Genomic DNA, 26,095 nt, shown 5'->3' on the forward strand with positions numbered 1-26,095 from the left:
TATTAACCTAATACCTCCCATTGTCATATTAGAATACCAAAAAGAAGTCAATATGCACTTTATTGATTATAGAAAGTCCTTGGATTATGTCGATTGTGACAAGCTGTGGAATGTCCTTAGAAAAATGGGAATTCCAGAACATCTTTGTTTTCATGCAAAACCTATAGCCGACTGGCTTGGATTGGCAAAGGAGATAAGGCTAATGTACTCTCCCCTTATTTATTCAGCCTATATGCTGAATATATACTGAGGGAAGCTGGGTTGGAAGATGAGTGTGGTTTTAAAATTAGAGGAAGAAACATCTCTTTGTAATCAGTCTTAGAACTGACAACAAAGATACTGAAGTGTTAGATAGCGTCTGCCTTTTAGGATCAACCATCAATAGGTACAAGCAGTCAAGAAATATGCCGCAAACTTGCACTTGATAGAGCAGCCATGAAGGCCCTGGAAAAGATATTCAGATGCTGTGATGTGTCTATAAAGATCAGAATAGTGCAAGCAATAGTATTCCCTGTAACACTCTATGGAAGTGAAAGTTGGACTTTGAAGAGGCAGGATAGAATATTGTTGCTTTTGAAATTTGGTGATGGCGAAGACTCCTGAGAATAAATCAAATCAACCCAGAGTTGTCATTCTAGGCACAAATGACCAGGCTCAAATTATCCTACTCTGGATGCATTATGTGAAGATCTAGCTCTCTGGAGAAGGCTTTAATGCTGGGAAAGATGGAAGGAAAGAAGAGAATGACCAGCAGTAAGGTGGATGGACCCAATTACAGCAGCAATGGGTGCACCACTGGAAGATCTGAAAGACCAGGTTGAGGGCAGAGAGATAATCTATGTGGTCGCTAAGAGTTGACACCGCCTTGATGGCATAGAAACATAAATCACTCTTATATTATGTAGCTGAATGCCTTTCACTTTGGAAACAAAAAATAAGGGAGTGGTTTCTTCATACTTAACGAACACAGAACTGTTTTTTTAATGACCTGACAAGCTGTAACCCCACAGGATGTACAGAAAGTTGGAGCAAGTTAGGACAAAGAAATGGGGTGGGGGGGCACGAGAAAATAAAGTCTTAGCCTGATCAAGCCCCTGCTAGTTAAGAGCATAAGATTATGGGGGAGAGAAAACAAAATTGGGGGGATTATGCAGACAAAGAATTCTCTTTGTGCTTTATTAACATAATATTTTCAGAAGGGTTGAAAAGGGGCACTGTTTTTCTTCAGTAATATTGCATGGGCAGGTAGATTACAAATAAACAACAGCTGTTTAATTTATAAGGCTGAAAATCAGCCAAGTTTTATTTAATTCAACAATGAATTTAAAAACAAACTCTGAAGATGGAACACAGTATTTGTTGAAAACTTTTGTGAACAATCCAGCCAAGAATCTTTACCAAACTTAAAATGCACTGAAAAATCAAACATATGCATCAACGACTCCTCTGCTTTGGTGGCAGTTGCTCACTTAATGCATCTAGGCTAGAATTTTAAAAGGGTACCCTGCCAACTTTGATTTCTATTATTTGAGATTCAAAATAGTTTGTTCTAGGTGGGTGTCTTTTTTGCAAGTGCAAGTAGCAAAGCTTGATTAAATTGGTAAAGTTTCACCAACAGCGTTTGTTAACATGCAGATTGTGCCATTAGTAAGTTGAGTCACAAACCATACATTCGCATTGAGAGGTCTATGATGTCAATATTATGCAACATTTGAAAACCGAAGGACTATAGTGGCATTGCCTTGAAAGGATGGTGTAGATTTTCTTCCCCAGTTTTCCTTTTTCCAAGTATGCTTGTGAAAGCAATATGCAAGCATCTTATTTCTCTTTGGTCACATCAGCACACTCTTTTGTATCCTTATGTATAAAAAGTTCATAACAGGATTGCTGCTGAAAGAGGGCTATAATAATTCCAATGGGGAACTGGATCCTGGAACAAACAGTCCCAAGAGCAATAAATAGAAGCTTTTGTTTGTGTTGCACAGAGCTGGGCTTTATTTAGACTTTGTCACTTGGTATGTAAGTGAATGTGTGTGCACACCTCCATTGTTACAAAATTCTAAACAAGCTCACACAGAGGGAGCATAAATAAAAGGATTATAACAAATGCAAAATAAGAAGGAAAGTTTTGTGCTAAACAAGCATCTTCAATTGAGCTGGTATCAATAGTAAAAACTCATGGAGCAGTGAGAATAAAAAAGGCTTATGAGCAGTCTGAAGGCAATTTATTCTTTTATTATAAATTTAGAATGAATGACCAATGAAAAAGGATCACAATGGAGTACCAAGAAAGCTCATATATCAAAATTTTAGCAGCATTTCAACAGTTCTGGGCTCCCAACATCCTCCAAGCACTGCTTCCTCAAACCCTTTCCAGTAAATACAATCTGAATACAATTATAATAACAGGTTTTAAATGAAGAGCAGTCTTCTGGGAGCCTTCTGGGAAAAAAAACCCAGGAGTTGTACAAGCATAGTGATTAATGCCAGAGAACTTCCCAAACAATGCTTCAAAGTTCCATAGCAATAAAAGGACATCAAATACTGTCTCTTACTGCTACTCAGGAAACACCTCATTAGATGCATGGCCAATAAATTACAGCAATTTGCAGCTCTATCAATAGATCTGCCTACTAATACCTTTATTTTATAAAACACACAGGACTGGCAGATTAAAATAATTCCTTAAAAAACAAAAACTGATTTCTTACACACCCTGTCTATATTATTTTTAGCAGTGCAGGAACTGCAGCATTATCTTTCCAGTCCTTGGTGGCATCCTGTGTCCTGGTGAACAACATGCTGTGGATGTTTCCATGTCAGCAATAAACTGGAGCAATGTGGGTACAAGAAACTGCATAGTAGACTCTGCTAATTTGGCCTAAGATGACTGCTACAACTGAGATATTACTGAAGGACAAAAACGGTGCTGCAGCAGATTTCACTTTACCAAATGTTAGTATCAGAAGTAATCCTTCCAGATGCTTCTTGGAGTTAGTGGTGATATTAAAAGCTCTCCACGGTGACAGTTTTAACTGCCAAATACGTCTTACTTGCGTAGTTCACTTCCTTTTTTCTTTAGACACTGAAATGTCACGACTAATGTACATGCTACCAGTATTGCTCAATTACATTGCATAGTTGAGATTTACTGGATATATTTGTAGAAGCAAGGCAGAATCTCCATTTCATCTTTCTTTTCCTGAACTTGTTCATAGATAGATGTTTTTGAACCAGAATGAGAATCATACAAGTGATGGCAAACATCTTTTGAAAGGAATTTGAACTCACCACATATAAAAGCAGGGAGTTGGGTTTTTGCAAAACTAAATGCAGTGGATAATAGTTGATATACAGACTGCAACGATATGATACTTTCCTACTTAAAGGAAAACATTAATGATATTATCTTGGCATTGCTGGTGTTTGATGGGTAAAAAAGAATGTTAATTAAAAATTATTTAGGGAAGGAGAGCAATAGCATATACACATACTGACAAACAGTATAATACTGTCAAGCTATTCCCCTTCTTTGGTACTGTCTAAACTTTCTTATCCAAAATATATAAGGGAAATGCAACATTAAAAAGCTACATTTTTAAAAGTATTTATAAAATCAATGTTCATACAGTATTATACACAACAATATGATATGAACCACATTTTTACCAATGTACTTCTGTACTATTTTGTTCCAGTATCATTAAACATTTTTTTCAAAAAAGAATCTTACCCAGTTTGCACTTTGCTTCATCATATATCAAATTGACAAACGTCCCGCTTTCTCTAAAAGATTTTAAAAATCGCCACTAAATGATACATTATGTACATGTTTTACTAGAGATTAAGTTCTAGGCAATTATTTTCACCTCACTTATAATTTAAGGTAGTGTTACCAACTATAAGCATATATATATATATATATATATATATATATATATATATATATATATATATATATATAAATATAAATAAAATACAGAAAAAACGGCACCAATGACACTGATGATATGTACAGTAGATGTTAAATACTGAGGGTAAAAGCCTTGCAGACTATCTCTTACTGCATGGTTGATCAGGGAGCTCTGCATTCTGAGTGCGAGATGTTGCCTTCTTTTACTTAAAAGAGATACTCCCTTTTTTTTCTGGAAAGAACAGTGAAGTATCAGACATATGGTAATATCCCATACATTAAGATTGCCATGATGCCAGCACTGAATAAGCCAGCTACTGGAACAGTCACAAACCAGGCTAGAAAGATATTGCGGAAGAGATGCCAGTCAACAGCTTTCTTGGACCGTATCCAACCAACTGCTACCACAGAGCCAACCTTGGAAGTTCAAGAAGAAAATCAGAATTAAATATATCTTAACATGGGTAATACCTACTTACAACTGAGGGTCAATAAATTTTGCTTGTCTTAAATAGCCAGGAATTCTTTGTGGTCACCATCATCCTACTACCCTGTGAGTTCTCTGGTACATAGTAGTAATTTGGGGGAAGGGATGGGTTAGTTGTCATGCCTGATTTTGGACACAATCAGAGTAACAAATGATATTCTGAGCATGTCTAATGCCTGATGTAATGGAAAACTGTTCACTTTAATAAGTTACATTCTAATGCCAGGCACTGGTGACATCTCAACCCTCCATTTTCTCAACATTGCCAGAAAAGTTAATGTGCTGCTGGCCATTAAACAACCACATTTATGGACCCCAGTCTACAACAAATGCCAGTCAGCTGATGCCCAAAGTTATAAAGCTTCTGAAAAATTGCTGACATTTAAATTTCTGCTTCATTTCTACATGGAGCAAAGTTTTATAAATGCTGCTGAACAAAGATCTTTTCCAGCTCTGCTACACGCAGTAATTTTTACTGAAAATGTCTGAAAGTGAATTTAGATTGTCCTGAGTCCTGAGTCCTGAGATGTACCTGCTCCATAGGCACATGAAACTATAGAAAGGCAAATATCCACCTCTGTTTATAATTTCTTGGCAAATCAAGTCATATTACGAAGATTCTAAAAGGTTCCAATTCAATCCAACTATTGTTGACAGCACAATCCACTTAAAAGCTAGTCAAATGACCTTTTCTGATCATCAAATTCTGACACCATGACTTTGGAAATAGCAGTAATAGGCACTTCCTGGCTTCAATTCTTATAAGGTGATTGCACATACTGTACATACATACACACATACATGAATTAAGGGCTAGGCAGAACTTTGGATTCAATTCCAAAAAGCTGCTGTGTGATCCCCAAAAAGGTGTGGCTGCTTTAAAAAGTTGTAAACATGTGCTATATTAGGTGCTCTAAAGCGCTTTTGGGGAATCAAATCTGAAACACTGCAAATCCTTAAAATAAATATGTATAGAAGCTATTAAGTTGCTTCTATTCATTTTTGACATCAACGCCTATTTCAAAGAAAAATATGTCTACACGCTTGTCATATGCACAAGAATGAATTTTCCAAATGAATTTCTTTGGATCATATGATACACATTGGTAGTGTTGCTGTAGCAGCCACTGAGCAAGTAAGTGAAACTAATGCAAGTATTGGAGGACACAAACTGCAGCATCCAAGAATGACAGATGACAGTGTCCCGTAACTAAAATTCAGCTGCTACACTGGTCAACTACTGCACACTGAATGGGAGGATAGTTACTAAGCTCTCCTATAGTCCCAAGTCTTGCTCCTAGGCTCTGTCACACCCAGATTTTTTATTTCTGTTACAAGGGCATGAATAGTGTTTAGTTACTCTCTCACCTGGACCTGAAATCTGCAGATAGGTGACTGTTAATTGCAGTATCAAGGCCCACTATTTCAATGTATTTCATACTGGAATATAAACAGTATTTATCTTCACTTCATCCTACCATATTCGACAATCAGTACTACCACACAAATGCTTTCTACTATCTTTCCACCTTGCTCATTCCTTTAGGTTTTCCTTCTGATTTCCAGCTGATCAGTCACACCAATAATGCCTTCATCACTTTGTTTGCTAGCTTTTTTCTTTTCAACAAAATGAGAAAAAACACTAGGGGGAGGGGGACATACAAAAACTGACAGATGGGTCTGAAGTTCTAACCTGGGTTTAAAAAGATTTTATAGAAAAAGAACGAGAAACACTACTCTAAATTGAATATGAAAAGCACCAAATTTTATTTGAAGATTGAACTGAACAATGCAATTTATGCTCTTTTAATTCATGTTTTCCCCAAATTTTAAAAGGGCATCAGTGATACTGGCCTTTAGATGCAATTCTATACATTATATAAGTTTAGTGTACTATACTTTAATGAAAATATATATTAGAAAAGCAGTTAGGTTCATCACTGACAAGTTACAGCAATTTCTAGAATTTCAAACAGCTAGGTTTTTATTGGCTTGAAATTAAACACCATTTGCCTTCAAATAGAAAAGTTGTGACTTAGACTGAACTGCACTTGTGGTGCTCCCCCCAATTTTTACATTCTACAATCCACAAGCGATCAGTAAGGAAAACTTTTAAACTCTTTTTGAGAACAAAACTATTAATGCAAAGCTAACATTAATATTAATATGCAGAAGCACAAAATGTTAAGATGCTTATTGCTTGTTAATTGACTATTAAATACTGCAATGTAATTTACAAGTTGCAATAAAATAAGCAATAAAAATAATAAGCTACCTATCGTTTGTCCAATATAACATTTGTTTTAAAAATCAACATCCTAACTTCTGAGAAAATTTATCACTCCAATTTTTCAAAACAGTTTTGAAAGTAATTCAAAATTCCACATTTTGAGTTTTGATTATTGCTGTTATAAGCAATATAATTTGTTATATGTCATGAGACATTTACATGATGAAGGCAAAATGGAGAAAAATCAGGATTTACTATTTCTGTTCTTAAATGATTGTGAATGTGTCTAATTGGCATGACCACTGCAAACTCCAATACCTTGCAATGAGTGGAGCTTATTGGAATACCCACATTTGAGGCTACAAGTACGGTTAGCGCACACATAACTTCAATGCAAAATCCACTGTGAAGAAATAAAAAGAGACAGATGGAGATTTTGTAGTGTAAAAGTGACACACAGGAAATCCCATGCCATGCATTCATCAGGAAAGTGGCAGGATGAAGGATGTAAAGTGTCAGAACCTCTGGACAAAGAAGAGTGCAGCAGATCAAAGTTCATGTGGCATGACCTACAGGAAAAAACACTGCTATTCAGAGCAAATCTACCAACAGGCAGACTAAGGCAGCACCCCTTGGGATACCACTCAGGGAAAGCTTAATACAGACTTTTTTAGTTTGCTGTATGAACAAGAGTCATTTAGACTTCCTGTATCAGGCCATAAAATGCCTCAGTCCTATTCTCATTACTAGATTTTTTTTCTTATAGTTACATTTTTAAAATATAGATGTAATTTTTATTTAGTACTCTTGTACAATTGCATAGCTATACAAAAACTAGGCAAAATAAGAATAGGAAGCACATTAGTTTCTGCACAAGATCCGTGAAATTAACAGGGCATGCAAAAAGCCAATGACTGCCTTTTAAAGGAGCGTATAACTACATAAAATTGAATGGGGCTATGCATTTAGTTCTCAGAGAGTGATGGCAAGTTTAAAAATTCTCAACTGTATAATATGTGAAAGAAAATGAAACGTTTGAGAAGGGAAGTAAGACCTCCTACATTAAATATATCATAAAAATAAGAGAAGGAATGTCTCCTACATCCAATTTAAATTTCCTACTGTGGTATCATGCCATTATAAACTGATCTGAGCAGCAAGGTTAAAAAAAAAAGAATAATCCAGACCAGCCTGGCTGCAGTCACAGGGCAAAGGCATACCTTGCAGTGTGTAGTACTGACAGGAAGTCCAACATTGGAAGCTATCACAACTGTGAACGCCGAAGCCAACTCAATAGTGAATCCACTGCAGGAAGCATAAGAAAACACTTCACAGTCACTCTTTTTTTAAAAAATCTTGATCTATCAGTCTGGGCTTACACCATGCAACATGCCAAAATCTTACCCGCATCCTCTTCAAATGCTTTCCTCCAATGTTTGGTCATTGAGTTAACAATTAAGAGAACAAGAAGCTGCTGGATAATGAAAACTGTATACACACACACACATCCAGATTAAATTAGTGAAGCAGCTTTCTGGTACTTGAAATCTAATCTACATTCCAAGAAATCAGGTTTAATTAGCAATTAGGTTAGCAGCAGAGGTCTAGTATGCATTAAAAGCAAATAAAACATGATCATGGATCTAGTTTTTAGTTTTGAGGAAGTTCATGGAAAACTGCTTTGATTTATGCTTTTTCTCTATGCTATTCAAGACACTGTCAGACTTTTCTACTCAGCTAAACCTCAACAATTTAAACATATCATGTTAGTTTAAAGGCAAGATATTCAACTCAGTTCAAAAGCAAAAATCATTAGAGGCAAAGATGCTATGGCAAAATTTGTCAAAATAAGCATTTTCCACTCAACATGCATTTACCTTGATGGCGTGATAGGTGTGAGGTCTTTTCCCATTGTTTGGATCACTCTTCGCCCCCAGACCCAGAGGCCTACACAGATGCCAATACCTCCATACAGCAGCAGCCAAACAGGAGTAGGAGCATCTTGCGTTACATGACCCTGATCATATATAAGCCAGAGGGCAACCAAAGGGCCTATAGCATTGCTAGAGAAGAAAATATAACATCAAATCCTAAATACTTTGCTGAAATTGCCTACAGACCATCTTAAGAAAGCCATTTTTCTACAAGCATTAGCCTTGTGCTCTCTCCTTAATCTCCTTCAATGTTCTCAAATTAATTTGTTGCTTCCCTGAACATAGCAGCCATGCTGTTATGTTGCTTTCTTTATCAGAGAATACCAAAATGACACTTTTCCACGACTCATGGGTGCTACTTGGTAAAAATCTAGAGCTAACATAGAGTCCAGCCATTAAAGCACTTCGGGGGTTGTTTATCATTAGTTTTATGATATTTATGTCCAGATGACTTCACTGACTATTTAATAGTTAGCACAGCTTACATTGGCACCAAGTTAATTTGTGAGCTCAAATCCAACAGCTGGTTTGAAGCTCTAACTGGTCTCAAGATCTCAACCCCATGGATCTAGCCAGTCTCCAGATCTCAACCCCATGGAAAACCTTTGGAGGGAGTTGAAAGTCCGTGTTGCCCAGCGACAGCCCCAAAACATCACTGCTCTAGAGGAGATCTGCATGGAGGAATGGGCCAAAATACCAGCAACAGTGTGTGAAAACCTTGTGAAGACTTACAGAAAACGTTTGACCTCTGTCATTGCCAACAAAGGATATATAACAAAGTATTGAGATGAACTTTTGATATTGACCAAATACTTATTTTCCACCATGATTTGCAAATAAATTCTTTAAAAATCAGACAATGTGATTTTCTGGATTTTTTTCCCCATTTTGTCTCTCATAGTTGAGGTATACCTATGATGAAAATTACAGGCCTCTCTCATCTTTTTAAGTGGGAGAACTTGCACAATTGGTGGCTGACTAAATACTTTTTTGCCCCACTGTAGTTAAAACAGAAACATTTCAATTTTGTAGATGACTGGTCTCTTCAAGCCAGGATGCCTGATAATAAGCATCTGCTTTCCATCCTCCCTAGAATGAACAGCTATTCTAGCCTATCCTACATAATCTTGATGACAGTTAAAAGAGATCCAAATGATATTATTTTCCTTTTATAACCCAGCTGGGTTTTACAATCACTAATTCTATTTTCCCCCAAAAAAATATTTGCAGAAGAAGGAAAGTACAGAATATTTTTGGATTAATAGCAACAGCAGGCCTCTATCTGGAACCACTCACAGACCAAAGCAAGGCAGGACAGACTCTCTTTGTTATGAGAATTCTGATGACTGTATTGACTTAATAGATTTATATGCACATGCTGGGTTTTTTTGCTGAGCGTCCATTCCTTGGTTCATTCTCTCATGGTAGGAGTGAGGCCCTTGTTTACTGGTGTATTTGTTTTTCATGCAAACAAGTAGAAACCACCACAAGAAATAGGTCAGAGTTGACATAAAGTCACAGATAAAAGTATTTTAATAAGCACCTTAAATGTTTAAATAGTTGAGAGTTAGTATATTTCTGCAGAAGACAATAACACTTGTTATAAGAACTCTCAACAACTGGAACCAATTAAACACTCTGAAATTGCTATAATACAAGATACACGATGGTATCATTACCTACCTGACGTCATTGCCTCCATGAGCAAAAGACCCAAAGCAAGCTGTCAGGATTTGGAGGAAGTGAAAAAGCAGGTGGACCTCTGAGGAGTCCCGCTCATCTCTCTCTTCTTCTGCAGTATCTTCATTGGGATGATTAGGATCTACTAACTCAGATGCCAGTTTCATCTCCACACCTCCTTCCTCTGCTTCAATTTCTGCTTCGGCTACAGCATTGCAGTAGCTGGAGTAGCTGTCATAGCGAACCCTCTTTTTGGAATAAGATACTGTGTCTGCAACCAGCTTTTCACTATCTTCTGGGGTTGACATGTCAGCAGCCTTGAAGGAAGAATGCACAGGCATCCCACATATGGCAGCTGTGTAACAAGTGTAGCTATTGTTGCGCCGCAGTAACTTGTAGTTATTTTCTTGTGAAGGCCTATCTTCATTCCCTCTATCTAGATGTATTTTGTGCAGTAAGTCTTTGTACAATCCTGAGTCTTTGTGCACAGTGTGGTACACATGGATGTCACTCTTCATGTGGCCATCAAAATTAAATGTGCCATTGGAAACAGGTGATTTCACCATACTGTGAGTCATTGAAAATGCCCTTCCTGAAATATTAGAGAAAAATATTATTTTCCAAAGAAAATTCAAGAGGTTTGCAACACTTATACTCTAGAAAATGTTGCTTCTTTATTTTCTATTTTTCACTAGTCTTCAGTAGCCAGTGCAAATAGGACGATAAAAGCAATAAAAGCAGTAGAAACCATAGATTCTATTTACCCATTAGATCAGAATTAAAGTGCACTAAAAGTGCCAAGCCCCTATGTCCAACTGCAGGCTAAAATACAGGAAAGCAACGGAAAACATCGAGAACTGGATGGCCTCTGTCAAAGTTAAAAGGGAAGGAAGCTAAAATCAATACAGTAACACAAGAATGGGGCAAGGATTCAGTATGTGCCTACCGGATTTTGCAAACAGTGGCACAGAATTTTGCAATGTTAGCCATGATGCAGGGACTATCACACTCTAATAGAACTTGCACATAGGCCAAGACTGGTCTATCAGGGCATTCCCCAACTAGGGGAAAAATAAGCCTAGCCCTTATATCTCTATAAAATAGGCAATGGAGAATGACATGCTCCCAATTTCTACCTCTCCCATGTCACAGGGACAAAGCCTTTAAACCACTGGGCACCTTTATACTTGCCCTCCAATACAGCAGAGAGTAACACTTGGCATCTCGACAGTGTGAAAGCTAACTCAGCTAATCAATAGCAAATCATTCTGAAATGGAGAGGAAGGGGAAGACAGAGACAGAGCATGTGTGCATGCTAGGCCCTTTCTCCTAGCTTACGTGGCCAGCCACCAACTCCCTACTTCTTGGACTCCAGCAACTTTGTATGGGATGGCAGAAGGGGCTTTTTCAATTGGGCTGCTTTCACTGTTATTTATACTTGAACTATTTACAACAAACATTTGCTCCATCTTGTTCTTTTCACCTTCCCTTTGTAATTTGTCTTGATTTTACCATTATGTTCTAAGTTTGTGGATGGTGTCTGCATTCTTTCAAGCTACAATTCTAATGATGATGACAATAATAATGGCTGTATATTTTGATTCAACAATAAAAATGGTCTACTGTTAGTGTAGCCACAGGAATAATCCATATTTCTGTTCTGGATCTCTGAAAAAGATGAACTATCCACAGACACAGGTTTGTAGTACTTAGAAGTAATAAAACAATAAAAGATTAGGAAGACTAAGAGAACAGAAATACATCAACAAAATTAATTGAGAGATAAGGAATGGACTGCTTGCTTGTGTGGTACTGGGCAAAGCATAGATACAAGGAAGATGCAGAATTGTAGAAGTCTGGTGGAGGCTAGAGCTGTATATAAGCCTCACTACACAGAGGAGAAAAAAATACACAAAATTAATTGTATTACTTGTTACTAATTACTTGTATTAATTGTTAGTATATTACAAATTGGGGACACGGTGGCGCAGCGGCTTAATGATGCTGAAAGTTGCTGGCCAGAAATGGTCAACGCTTCAGCAGTTCGAGTCCAGCCTTCGCGTTAACAGGGTGAGCTCCTGTTTCCTCCCCAGTTCCTGTCAACCCAACAGTTCGAAAACTCACGTGAGTAGATAAATGGGTACTCTCACTCCGGTGGGAGGAAAAATGCTGGCGGTGCCTTGCAAAAAGGAGTCGGGAGCAGTTGCTGGTAAGTGCGAAAAACCGCGCGCGCCCGAAAAGGGCGCGAAGCAATGGAAACCCCGCCTCCTGCACACGCCAGCTGGGCTCTGCTCTAGGAAGGAGGCTCTGGCAAACCACTTCCGAAACAATTGCCTTGAAAACTGCAAGGACTCGTCCAAGCAGTCACTGCAGAGTCGGTAACGACTGAGCGCAGATTAAAATAATAATAATAATTACAAATTGGTTTTACTAAAATCTAAATAAATACGATAAACAGCTATCTCAGTAACTGACACAGATTAATGAACAAAAAAAGTAAAATATGATGTCTTTTTAAAAATAAATCTGTGGTGAGCACATACAATCCCTGAAAACTCAGAAGTGCCTGAGAAAAACCATGCTTTTTTATTCACTCTGCATGTTGGAAAGATTGGGATGGATGTTAAAGGGCTAGTACATCTGTTGTGGACTGCTTTTTTACATCCATGGGAATAATTCAATCTATGGCAGCCTGATACTACCACATAAAAAGTAGAGAAAGAATACATAAATTCTTGATTTCTCACCATATGGTACACGTGGATGGCTCCCATTTGCTATATTATCTGATACACCTGCCTCTTCTGTTGCACAGCTAGTCAGGGGAATAGTACTTTCATCACTTTCTTTTACACCAGGAAGTTCTTTAAAGACAGGCATATCCTCTTCTTGAATTTTGTCAAGGCTTTCATCAGATATTTTTGATAGTGCACTTTCCTTCTTTAAACGACCTAGATAAAGCACAGGACTTTATAAAGAATAGTTCATTTACAGAACTGCCTTTCAGTGTCAACATGATTAATGTCCTTTAAAGAAACTGATTATAATGAAACCATATTTAACCATTTTGTTAGGCAGACATAATCAGTTCATCTATAACTTATCACTAAGAAAACAGAAAACTTTTTTAGCATAACAATTTATCTAGTTTGGAACAGTAAACTGTAATTTATGTTCTGTTCTTCCTTCAGGGTATGTTATAAAAAGGTAAAATATTTTTTGCCAGGACCAAAACATTTTGCAATTAGCTAAAAGCAATCTTGTACAAGTTAATTCTCTTTTACACACCATTTCGCTTTCTTGCATGTAATAAAATTGCATTTGGGATCATGGCTTGTATGTAATTTTAAAATGCAAGCAATAAAATACCACAGTCTTACAGTACTCAATAAACAAAATACTTATCGTGTATTATTAAAACATTGCTGCAATCTTCTAGAAATTCACATGTGGAAGACTTAAAACAAGATTATTTTAATCCATCATCCTATGAAAAAACATACTTGCTATTTTTCTTTTCATCCATGGACATACAAATATCCATACTAAGGCAGCAAACAGAACTGATACACCAATTGATATTAGTGCTATTGCCCACATAGGAAGCGTGATTCCTAGGACTGAAAAAAGGAGAAAATAAAATTATGTATTTCTTATGTATGTATCAGCTAGGTGCTATAGTGCTTTAGAGAGGACCTGGAATATTGCTTCAGAAACATAAGCCATTAAATCAGGAATTCAGAAACAGGAAATTAAGTCACTTTCTCTGTAACATAAGGATGTAAATACTGTTTTGCAAAAAAGGTTGATATTATTGTAAACATGTGAGCAGAACATTGCATCCCATCCCCCTTTTTTGGATTACATGCAACAATTTGTTATGACAACTGAACTTATTAAAACTCATATTAACTGTAAAACTCCAACAATGTTAACTTGAACTAGATTTAATGTTTAACCTATCTTAGAAGATATAGCATTCTTGTACTCATTCCCCCCAAACAAAAAAGGATATATGTAATTGTCATTTTTCAAGCCAAATATTGCAAGTACTGAGGCTCAACAAGGGCCAAAGTTGAAATGTGAGAAATGTTCTGTAGGTATAAAGACCTCAAAAAAAATCAAGAACCTCTGTCACACCCAGGGAGATGAGGATTAATAGAAAACTGTTTATCCCAGGAAATGCCTATTTGGGCTTACACGCTTAAGGTACTACACAGAGCTTTCTCCTTGGCTCAGTTTAACACTCTATGCTGAGCAGCAGTAGAGGGAAAGTCTGAAGCACTTCCATTTCAGAGCAAATATAGCCATGGGAACTAGCCCAGCATTTCCACACACTTCCCTTGTAACTTCCCTTGTACTTAAGAGATTTGATAGGATACAGGTTTATCATCCCAGCATTACATCAGAATCTATTACAAAAGCCTATCCTATGTCACTGCTTATTGGTGTATGATATTCTACTTCTTCCCACTGTTCAGTTTAAGAAATTACTGACATTTTAATTTTGATTTCTCTATATAATAGGATCATTGATCAAAATAAATAAAATAACAACAGCCTTTAAGTCCTGAGATATTTCAAGTGAGAGTCTCAAATGCAAGTGGGACAAATACATTATTTCAAGACACGCATGATTCCACATTAAGCATTTATTTGATGAACTGTTGTTGTCTTTTGGGGGCTTTTCCAAAAACCTCTGCTTACAGATATTACCCCTTTTATAGAAATAAAAGCCAGCCTAAATTAAGGTGGGTTTTTTTGTTTGTTTTTGAACAATTATTAAGAGTACAGAATCATATTCTAGATATGTCAAAAAAGCAATATAATATTTTCAAAGTAGACTTCCATCTACTCACCTGGAGCACCTGTATACATTATGGAGAACACATTAATAGTTATTGTAGCAGCATAGAATACTGGAAGGGCACGAAGACCATTTGGTACAGGATCTTCCTACATTAAAAAAAAGTATCAGAATTTTTGAGATACAATTGATAAAATAATTTTTAAAAAATCAATACATTCGAATCATCATGCTCTGAATATTTTTTAATACTAAAATTACTTCAGCCTGCTTAGTAAAACACTGCACTGATCAAAAGGTAATCTGTGGCCTCTGAATTGACATCAGCCCGATGATTATAAGCTCAAAATGAGAATATACAATGCTGATCTGCTGTATGACTTAATTTTAAAATTATAGGAGGTAAATTTGACAGGTTCTGTTATCTCCCCTAGAAGAGGCAAATACTGCCAGACTTAGAATACACACAACTAACAGCTTGTTGCTAGGGAGACAATCTTATTTTGATATAGAAAAAAAAATATGATGGTTCCATTACCCCAGGAGAATGGAACACATACTTCACTTTATAGAATAGTAGTAGGATTTGAAGATCTGAATTATTTCCTCTGAAATAAATATAATCTATTTCTAATTTATCATTTTTTCTCCTATTTTCCTAGTTCAGCAACCCATTCAGGCTTAGGTAGATAGAAAATTATCTTGAATAGATATTACAAAGCACTAGAACAAGTTCTACATGAACTCACCTCCCAAAGAGAAACAGAGGAGGTAGATCAGAGATGCTTGACCTCTTCATATCTCAAACAGACTACTAAACTACCAAGCAGTTTCAAAGCAAAACAGAAGTTTATGTTTGCTATTATTTATAATTGCTGAAGGAGTGGTAGTTCAAAGAAGAACTGCTTCTTTGAGCTGCTTTCAAGATCTTCCACTCTACTAGCATGTATCATATTATTTGTTGCTTCAAGCTAAGGATCAGCTGCTAAGATACCATCTTTCTTTGTAATGTTTTATCTTCAGTAGCGTGCCCTCCAATTTCAAGGAAATATTTAAATCCTATAGTGAAGTTCTTCACTTTTCACTTATAATTTATGTAAGGGAAAATACAAAGTCTTGCTAGGGAGCAGGAAAGATCTTACTATCAACATTTTTCAACTGCACATACCAAAATATCTATAGTTTAGTGTGGCAGAAATAAGAGACAGTGAAGCTTGGACTTTTATATTCCCTACCTCCTCTCATTTTTGACACAACTGTAAAGAGACCAGAAGTGTGTCTACTTTCATTTTTATTATCTGTAGCTTAGCATGAGATCTACAGCTGGTTTTCTTATACTTCCTTTAACTGGCACCAAGGTTGTATGGGGAAGGGTAAATGGAAGGGAAGATGTGAATGAAAGGGTGGGAGACTGCCTGGGCATTTGGAACAGCCAATAGAGAAGAATAGGAAGACACGAATGGGAGGGAGAAATAAAACTTCATGATCAATGGGGATAAAGAACCAAACAGAAGTTCCCATGCTTTCCTATTTGCACTGGGGAAAGATCCAGTCCAAAGAAGAATCATATATACTTTGTTATCTTTTCTTTCACCTGTTTTCACTCTTATTTCCAAATGCAGACAAGATGGTCACCCAAGTGCTGATATTCTTAACTCAATCTGTTAAAACCTAGTGATTTACCCCCCTACAAGACTTCAAAAAATGTTTTCATTTTTCTTCAGAATTAGAGAGAATAATGAACCATATTTTTTACCCATTTATTAAACATAACACTTTTATTATTTGTTTTCCATTTAAAAAATTGTCATGGGGTTCTGATTAAACAATATACATTTTTCAAGGTCAACATAAGATAGCAACTCAAGTCCATTTTATAAATAAAATTAGCACAATTATGGTTTCCATCCCAGGCTGTTATGGAAGATTAGTTTATATATTGAAAACATTCATATCAAATATATATATTTACATCTGAGAACAGATGTTTCTCTGTGTACAGTATGCATTACACACAATAAGGAAGGATTCTTCTGAGAGAAGGCTGAGCCACACATTATTAGACAGGTCAGTGAACTCTGCCCACTATAGTAGCTTGAATAGGAAAAAACCATCTATCCATCCATCCATCCATCCATCCATCCATCCATCCATCCATCCATCCATCTCATAATTGTACTTGCAGTGTCTGGGAGAGATGGGATAGTGAATTATACAAATTTTATTATATAAATTACAGATGCTCAAATGTCAGACAAATCTTCAGAAATTAATAGATACTGCTTGTGTTCCATTCTAATTTACATATTCCATTTTCATTTTATATTATTGGTATCATGGTTTTAATACAATTTCATTATTTTTTGTTCTGTTCTTGGGAATCACATAGGGTATACAAGTACTGTAAAATAAACATAAACATCCCTTAAATGTAGTGCCTTTATGGCAAAGAATGCCTTTAAGAGTGTCTGATGGGAATAGCATTTGTTATAGTATCAACAGTACTAACCTTATTTAAGATGAAAAATCTGATCAAGAGAAAGAGCGCACCAGACATCATACCAGATAGTAGTGGGGAGATAAACCAGGAAGCAACTGAATTTAAAAAAAATACTACATTCAATAATTGGCAAAGTCCCATTCAATGTGAAGTTTCACCAAATAACAATGTTTATGTTATCTTCCTAGTAATTGTTCAAATAGACTCAGAGTTATTTGGAAAAAAAAAGTATCATATAGCCAAAGTAAACACAGTTAAATCCAACTGATTTCAACAGAGATGTTATATGTCTACTTATATTAAGTAAATTTATATTTAAATGTACTCTTAAATAAGCTTTTTGTAATTCCCAAATTTCATCAGGAATTTACTATTCTGTGCTCTCATTTTGATTGAACAGTAAAGGTTCCTTAGTTTTTCCTTGCATTAAAATGCCCACCTTACATTTTTGAGCTTTTTCCATCTAGCTTCCACTCTTTAGAATCAACACAAGAATCTGATCTCTTTAAGTTTAAAAATGTCTTAAAATGAAAAAAAAAACCCTGTATATAATGTGTATACACGTATGTGTGTACAGTGGGGCAAAAAAGTATTTAGTCAGCCACCAATTGTGCAAGTTCTCCCACTTAAAAAGATGAGAGAGGCCTGTAATTTTCATCATAGGTATACCTCAACTATGAGAGAAAAAATGGGGGAAAAAATCCAGAAAATCACATTGTCTGATTTTTAAAGAATTTATTTGCAAATCATGGTGGAAAATAAGTATTTGGTCAATATCAAAAGTTCATCTCAATACTTTGTTATATATCCTTTGTTGGCAATGACAGAGGTCAAACGTTTTCTGTAAGTCTTCACAAGGTTTTCACACACTGTTGCTGGTATTTTGGCCCATTCCTCCATGCAGATCTCCTCTAGAGCAGTGATGTTTTGGGGCTGTCGCTGGGCAACACGGACTTTCAACTCCCTCCAAAGGTTTTCCATGGGGTTGAGATCTGGAGACTGGCTAGGCCACTCCAGGACCTTGAAATGCTTCTTACGAAGCCACTCCTTCGTTGCCCGGGCGGTGTGTTTGGGATCATTGTCATGCTGAAAGACCCAGCCACGTTTCATCTTCAATGCCCTTGCTGATGGAAGGAGGTGTTCACTCAAAATCTCACGATACATGGCCCCATTCATTCTTTCCTTTAAATGGATCAGTCGTCCTGGTCCCTTTGCAGACAAACAGCCCCAAAGTATGATGTTTCCACTCCCATGCTTCACAGTAGGTATGGTGTTCTTTGGATGCAACTCAGCATTCTCTCTCCTCCAAACACGACGAGTTGAGTTTAGACCAAAACGTTCTACTTTGGTTTCATCTGACCATATGACATTCTCCCAATCCTCTTCTGGATCATCCAAATGCTCTCTAGCAAACTTCAGACAGGCCCAGACATGTACTGGCTTAAGCAGGGGGACACATCTGGCACTGCAGGATTTGAGTCCCTGGCAGCATAGTGTGTTACTGATGGTAGCCTTTGTTACTTTGGTCCCAGCTCTCTGCAGGTCATTCACTAGGTCCCCCCGTGTGGTTCTGGGATTTTTGCTCACCGTTCTTGTGATCATTTTGACCCCACAGGGTGAGATCTTGTGTGGAACCCCAGATCAAGGGAGATTATCAGTGGTCTTGTATGTCTTCCATTTTCTAATTATTGCTCCCACAGTTGATTTCTTCACACCAAGCTGCTTGCCTATTGCAGATTCAGTCTTCCCAGCCTGGTGCAGGTCTACAATTTTGTTTCTGGTGTCCTTCGACAGCTCTTTGATCTTGGCCATAGTGGAGTTTGGAGTGTGACTGTTTGAGGTTGTGGACAGGTGTCCTTTATACTGATAACAAGGTCAAACAGGTGCCATTCCTACAAGTAACGAGTGGAGGACAGAGGAGCCTCTTAAAGAAGTAGTTACAGGTCTGTGAGAGCCAGACATCTTGCTTGTTTGTAGGTGACCAAATACTTATTGTCCACCATGATTTGCAAATAAATTCTTTAAAAATCAGACAGTGTGATTTTCTGGATTTTTTCCCCCATTTTGTCTCTCATAGTTGAGGTATACCTATGATGAAAATTACAGGCCTCTCTCATCTTTTTAAGTGGGAGAACTTGCACAATTGGTGGCTGACTAAATACTTTTTTGCCCCTTTTTTGGGTGTATAATGGTTCATCTTCTAGTATAAGGAATGTCATATATTGAAAATTAATTAAATAAAAGTAACTACTACTGAAGTTTATAAATACTGAATTTATAGTTTAAACTTTTAAATAGCCTTTTAAAAATAACAATAATATACTTTGTAGGAATATAAACATAGTAAGATTCTGTTGAATGTAGTATGAAACCAATATGCATATCCGTAACTCTGGTCTACCTCGACTAATTCTACAAAATTCAATTGGTTGTGGAAGTAGAGCAACGTATTTTTATTTATTTATTTATTTATTTATTTGTTTATTTATTTATTTTCAAATTTGTATGCCGCCCATCTCCCCCAATGGGTGACTCTGGGCGGCTCACAATAATAAAAAAGAAGAAAAAACACAGGACTCTCCAGACATGGACATAATCTATAAATAGTTAAAAAAAATATATTAAAAATGGCCTAAAAACCTCCTATAATTTGGCCCTAAAAAACCTGTAAGATGCTGGGGGGGACAACCCCTCACCCCACCAGCCATCTCCACAGGTGCGGGCCCCCCTCTGGCCCCCAGGCCTTCTGGCAGAGCCAGGATTTGATCTCTTTCCTGAAGACCATGAGGGAGGGGGCACACCGCACCTCAGGCGGCAAGATGTTCCATAGGGCGGGCGCTACAGCAGATACTATACAACGTATAGTACTTCAGTAATACAATAATTCCTACTGACCATTTTACTAGACAACTAACCTGAAAGTTTCTGTAGCTTAATACAATTGTAAGAATGCTTTATTTTTTAAATCAAATATATTACATTACAAATAAAAGCATTCGTATTACAAATACAAACTGTGGTATGGAATTCAGGTCCCATGACATCTGAAATGGCATTTCAATTTGTAAATGACTTTTTTTGTCATAACTAACTCTGAGACTGCACCAATCATTAGAACAAAAATACATAGTATGCCTCAAGCACTCTTCTCCCTTCCCTTCAGAGAGGGCTTAATATAGTTCTAACAGGTTCAATCTAGCTTGCTTTAGCCTAATGCATTATGGATACATAAACCTTCAATTATCAGAATTCCTGTGCATTTCTGGCTATACTGCTTGGACATTCTGATTCTTGTAGATTAATCTAATGAAACTATAGTTTACAGTTATGTCTCAACTGACAAACAGTAGCACTCCTGACAAAACAGGAGAACTCAGTTTGCACACATTATCTGAATATAGCTATCACATAAAAGCATAGTAAAATTCTTCAAAGCACTTTTTAAAATTTACTGCATGTTATACGTAAAAGAGAATGTCATTTACCAATCTTGACAAGTTCCATCCACTGCACTCCTTGTGTGCCAATTGCAACTAACGAGAAACCAATAGTAGAACCCACAATACAGTGAGTTCCAGATATTGGAAGCTTCAAAAATGATGCTATCAGCTGCCAAACAGCAGATCCTAAAATGTAAAGGTGTAAGAAAAACGACAATAATCATTCTTTTTAAAGAATATTCATCCCAACTTGTAAATATCCCAACAGCATATACTTCATCACAGAACATTTCTGAAAAGAATTAGAGAGCTCAAGAACCCGTTTTGTTTAATGCCATTTCTGTTCATCTTTGTGTTGCACAATGCACTTTCAGAATACTGCATGGCTTCACCTTAATGTGCTTGTGCTGTATTTATATGCTATGCTAATTTGTCACTGTTCTTTACAACAGTTTGATAATTCATGTTCCATTACATATGAAACTTCACACCTCTGCAAGATACAAAATAAGATATTTTAACATTCTGGAATACCAGAATTCTAAGGTACCCATATAGCCTTGCAAAGGCAGGAAGAAACTCCTTTCAAAGGGTCAGTAGTTAATAAGTAAAGTTACAGGATGCTACCAATTCAATTGTAAATAATTTGCTCTCTACTGATTTCAGTTCAAATATTCTCCATCAATTCATTTCTGTAGTATAATGAAAGATCTTCAGGTTAGCAAATATTCTTATATTGTCATGGATCTTTTACTGATCCACTGTTATCAGTGCATGCACTTAGTAATGTTAAACAACTAACTACATTTATTTTTGTTCAGGCAGTTCCATCCTCAAATATGAGATTCTAATGACTGCGCAACCTACACTATTTTCAGTAACCCCATCAGTGTCTACCATTTCAGAAGTATCTGATAGAGTTCCAGACACATATTTCAGAAAGACCTAGTATCTCATTCATTGCTGTAGAAAGACAGAGAGAGTTTAACATTAAAAATGGCTCAGTTTGTTTATGCAACAAACTATCAATTCTAGACAGTTAAAAATTCATATTTCTTTACCATGGTGCAGTTACTTCAACAGTTCAGCCAACCAAGCAGATATTACAAGATAATTGTTGGATGAAGTATATAAGGCAGAAGCTAAGAAACATGTAAATAACCTAAAAGGGAAATAATCTTGATGGGCAGATCATAATGATTCCATCAAATCTGTCCTTGTAATAAGAGCGTGTTTTTTTTATTGAAATAATTGCTACATTAGGAAATGTATATACTGCTAAATATTTACAAGCAGTAGTAGTATAACAAATTCACAAAAGAATTTCCAATGATTAGTATGTAACCCTGTCATGGACAATGCTGCAAACCTATCCAAAATGAGAAGAACTTTAAAAGAAAGTGAACAAGTCCAAAACCAAATTGTGCATGTTGCGGTGTTCATTTAATGCAGTCTAGCAAAAGAAACAAAGGATGAATGAAGTACAAATTACAAAGTACTTCTGCAATAACTAGTTTACAAGAGCTGTTGTAAAGAGAATAAGGGTAATAAAATGAACTCTCCCACACATTAGCAGACTGGAGTACTATTCTGATGGTAGCTGGTGAACGAAACTGTGAAGAAATTGATGAAACTGTGAAAGACAAAATCCTCAGAGTGACACAAAAGGGGAATACTGAGTATTTGATAATAATCCTAAAACTCGTTTCTCTCGAATGGAATCAACTTCAAAAACACAAATATTTCCAATGCTGTTGAAGTATGGAAGAATGGAGCATAGCCTTGAAAAAATTTAGAGCATTTTTAGACTACAACTAAAGTCACTTAAAAATGAATAGAACAAGCACTATTTCTATCTCATTTTCTTTCCTATGTTCTCAATCATTTCCAACAATCATCTTTTCATTATACAAATGATAATAAATGTCAGGGAAAAGCATGATCTATTCAAGATCTTATCCTAACTATTTATTTATTTTTATGCATAATATTTTAGTTCATTTGTTTCATTATTTGGAACTGTACATGGCTCTGGTGACTGACCACAAAAAAGATTTGATTTGCTGATTGCCACTGAAGAAATAAGCTGGACTACTGGCAACGTTTTAAAGGAAGTCACACCAAGCATTTAAGCTGTACAGGCATGAAAGAGGATGGCAGGCACTATAGTAAGCAAGAGAGAGGAAGGAATCCCATGGGCCAGTAAAAAAGTATTTATGTGGCACAACACATTTCAGAAAATATTATTTTTCCATCTGTCCTTCTGGAATGTCTATGAACTAACTGACTGGCATGCTCAGCAAAAGCAAATGGTAGAAGCAAAACCTGATTAAATAATTGTTTTATATGACAAATATATCTTAAAACTAAAATCTACATTGCTCTAAAAGTACTGAACAATACTCACATCTTTTATCAAAAAAGCACCCAGGTTTCACTCATAAATTTCTTCAGAGTGGTTTGTCAATTATTATCTACATGCCATTTGTATCAACCAAGCTGAGCAAGAATTTATTACTTTAAAAGTAATAAAACAATAATGACATTTCCCACCCAAAAAGGTCATTCTATTCTGCTTTAAAGTAATTCATTAGCATAATGTACAACTCTTTTATGAATTCAGCAAGTAAAACACATGACTTATGGCATTATCTTCCTAAACAAATTAGTTTTCTAACTTTAGCACAACCCCTCACTCCCAAAGTTTAAAACCAAGACATCTGTTTTGTAGTTTATGGCCCTTGATGGACTTATTTTAGGCTAACAATAAACTGACACAGCAACCGGGATGCCTTCTGGAAGTGAAAATGCTTGGATGAAATGGTTTAAAAGTTCATTTGACAGCCACAGAACTTAAATGAAATACATTTGATAAGACAAAATTTTAACTGTAACCTATTCTTATACAAATACATTAAATGTGAACGGAAATTCTTGCTTCAGTTCTAATCCAACATACACATTATATATTAACAAAAGTACAGGGCAACAAGACAAACTCAGCATTCCAATGTTAACTAAGCCACAATTTGCATTCAAATATCCTTGCAGACCTTATATATAGGCCTACACTTTAATCCTCTTAAAATGGAGAGAGGAAGGAATGCACCCTTCATAAATGAGCTTGGTCAGGGTGACACAATATTTTAAGCAGACCACATTGCTCTGGCATTCATCTAAAATTAGATTGTTATTTGACCAGATAACTGATTAAACATTTTTAACCAATCAACTTATTTTAAAGAACCTTAATTTTTAGCATTTATTTGCAACTGCACAGAAGGTTCCATCTCTTATAAAAAGATAATGAAAATTAACACAACTACATACAATAAAAAGGTTTTTTTTAATGATGACAATGAAGTCAGGAAGCAATGAGATGTTTATTTTTCTATCCATACAGATTTCTGCAGGGTTAAGAAACAGGGAGTATCCTTCCCATTTTTGTTTTCATGATCAAGTATGATACAATTTAAGAGCATTTTTATCCTCAACATTTTGTCTTAAGGTTAAATATTCATATCAACTAGTAACTCAAAATATACTTGAGTACTTGACAGTTTGGTTAATTAAGATTCCAATCCTCCTCTCAAACCAAAAAAGGAATATCTACATTTTTTTTTTTTTGGTTATCTGCCTTCAATGCTCGTTCCTCAGTGAGAGACAAAGGCAGCATTCGAAACAAATATATTCTAGAAGTTCTCTCCTATGTACACTTCAAGTGGGAGGGAGCAACAATGCAAACAGGAGAGCATAATGCAAGCTCAGAGTTGTAGACAGCCCCAGGACAAGCAAATTAGGATCCCAAGAATATCTTCCTGCCCTCAATCTCAGAATGGATCCCAGCAAATGTTTTGAAATGTCATCTCTTGTGGGCAAGCTGATCTGCTCACTAGAAGCAGAGGGCTATGTTCTCTTAGTAAGATCAAATCTCTTTCTACCAGCTCATACTTGCATTGTACTATGGGGAGGAAAATAGGAGCAGTCTTTTGTGTGGCTTATCTTCCCCAAGCTTCAGTGCAAAGAAGGAAAATTACTTTCTCTCCCATAAATCCTTACTATGTTCCAGAAGAACAGGAAACACTGGTTGTAAGCAAAAATAGAAGTAGACTAATAAGCTAAGCTAGTATGTGGGGAATGTTTTCTTTCATGTAAAAATTCATAAATTTGCAAATACACCTCTAAGTCACCAATATTTTTTAAATATACTGCAGTGCTACATAATGTCATGTTGTCCTAACAATATCATCTTTAAAAACCTATATAATCTTGTAATTAACCGTATTGTTATATATTACTAGTTTTAATAGTTTTAGAATCTCATATAGTGTACTGAAGTAGTAAATAACCAGAATCCTTAATAAGAACCAATTATATTTCAAACCTTTTAATCTTAATAAGGATTGGGAAATGGCAATGGGTCTGAGTTCCTTCTCTAATATCTTACTACAGTTAACTATAGTTAATGTTAATCTGGCTCTAAATCAGCTTCAAACTGTGATCTGAATCTATGGTTAAAAGGAAGCTATAAAATTAACTTCTATTAAAGTTGGTTCCAATAAACAACTAAAAGCCATCTGTCCAGGGAAGAGGAGGCAGAACCTAATTCCAGGGCTGCTCTTGACTTCTCAGTAACAACTCCCCCAATCTCTATAGGAAATGTGCAGATAGAGAAATGTGAATAACTATATGCAAGCTATTACATTACTTTTGCTAAGAGGATTATAACAACTTTTAATTGTTTGAAGAAAATAATTAAATATTTAGAAAACCAAGGTTACTTACCAACCATTGCACTCACTTCTCCAGCCATAAGTAGACGTGTTGAGTTGTCATACAATTTCACATCAATGATACCTTTACGAATAGTTTCACCTACTTTTGCTCCCAGCAATACTGAACCAGTAGTTTCAAAAATTGAAGCAAGGATGCAGGCCTGGCGCAAAGTAACTACACCAGAACCCACAGCAGTACCAAAAGAATTGGCAACATCATTTGCTCCAACTGAAAATGCCAAGATAAAAGCAATGATAAAACCCACAATGACCATCCACAGATATTCTTCCAATGCCATTTTTTCTCCAAGAGCTCTTGTAGATAGGAT

At 36.2% G+C, this 26,095-nt stretch overlaps 1 protein-coding gene across 4 annotated transcripts; it reads right to left on the reverse strand.

Annotated features, from left to right (window-relative positions):
• Positions 1-1,270: 1,270 nt before the first annotated feature.
• Positions 1,271-26,065, reverse strand: SLC20A2 (solute carrier family 20 member 2). 4 transcript variants are annotated; one of them, XM_088135204.1, is made up of 11 exons: positions 25,777-26,065; positions 21,037-21,177; positions 17,561-17,646; positions 15,104-15,200; positions 13,748-13,864; positions 12,992-13,195; positions 10,248-10,836; positions 8,508-8,693; positions 7,851-7,935; positions 6,982-7,033; positions 4,191-4,330 (listed from the first exon to the last, which is right to left on the reverse strand). In XM_088135204.1, exons 1-10 carry the CDS (start codon positions 26,063-26,065, stop codon positions 7,019-7,021), a joined length of 1,809 nt encoding a protein of 602 aa, XP_087991330.1. In that variant the 3' UTR covers positions 4,191-4,330; positions 6,982-7,018. The 4 variants fall into 4 exon arrangements, 3 of the variants coding, with proteins under 3 accessions (XP_087991386.1, XP_007431382.1, XP_087991330.1); XR_003085049.2 differs by having other exon boundaries at positions 4,197-4,330; positions 6,949-7,033; XM_088135260.1 differs by lacking the exon at positions 7,851-7,935 and having other exon boundaries at positions 1,271-4,330; positions 6,949-7,033.
• Between the last annotated feature and the right edge of the window lie 30 nt (positions 26,066-26,095).

Source organism: Python bivittatus, unplaced genomic scaffold (genome assembly GCF_059951505.1).
Source record: "Python bivittatus isolate LINGU-HERP-01145 unplaced genomic scaffold, Pbiv_v1 ctg000000_np1212, whole genome shotgun sequence".
NCBI classification, from domain to species: domain Eukaryota; kingdom Metazoa; phylum Chordata; class Lepidosauria; order Squamata; family Pythonidae; genus Python; species Python bivittatus.

What these genes read in the sequence shown, in the direction of transcription:
- SLC20A2 (XM_088135260.1), bottom strand. Translation starts at nt 26,065, where the DNA reads ATGGCATTGGAAGAATATCTGTGGATGGTCATTGTGGGTTTTATCATT. An exon ending in AGAAGTGAGTGCAATGGTTG is followed by an intron (nt 21,178 to 25,776) that starts GTAAGTAACCTT and finishes TTTACATTTTAG; the next exon opens with GATCTGCTGTTTGGCAGCTG. An exon ending in ACACCTATCACGCCATCAAG is followed by an intron (nt 7,034 to 8,507) that starts GTAAATGCATGT and finishes ATTTCTTCACAG; the next exon opens with TGGATTTTGCATTGAAGTTA.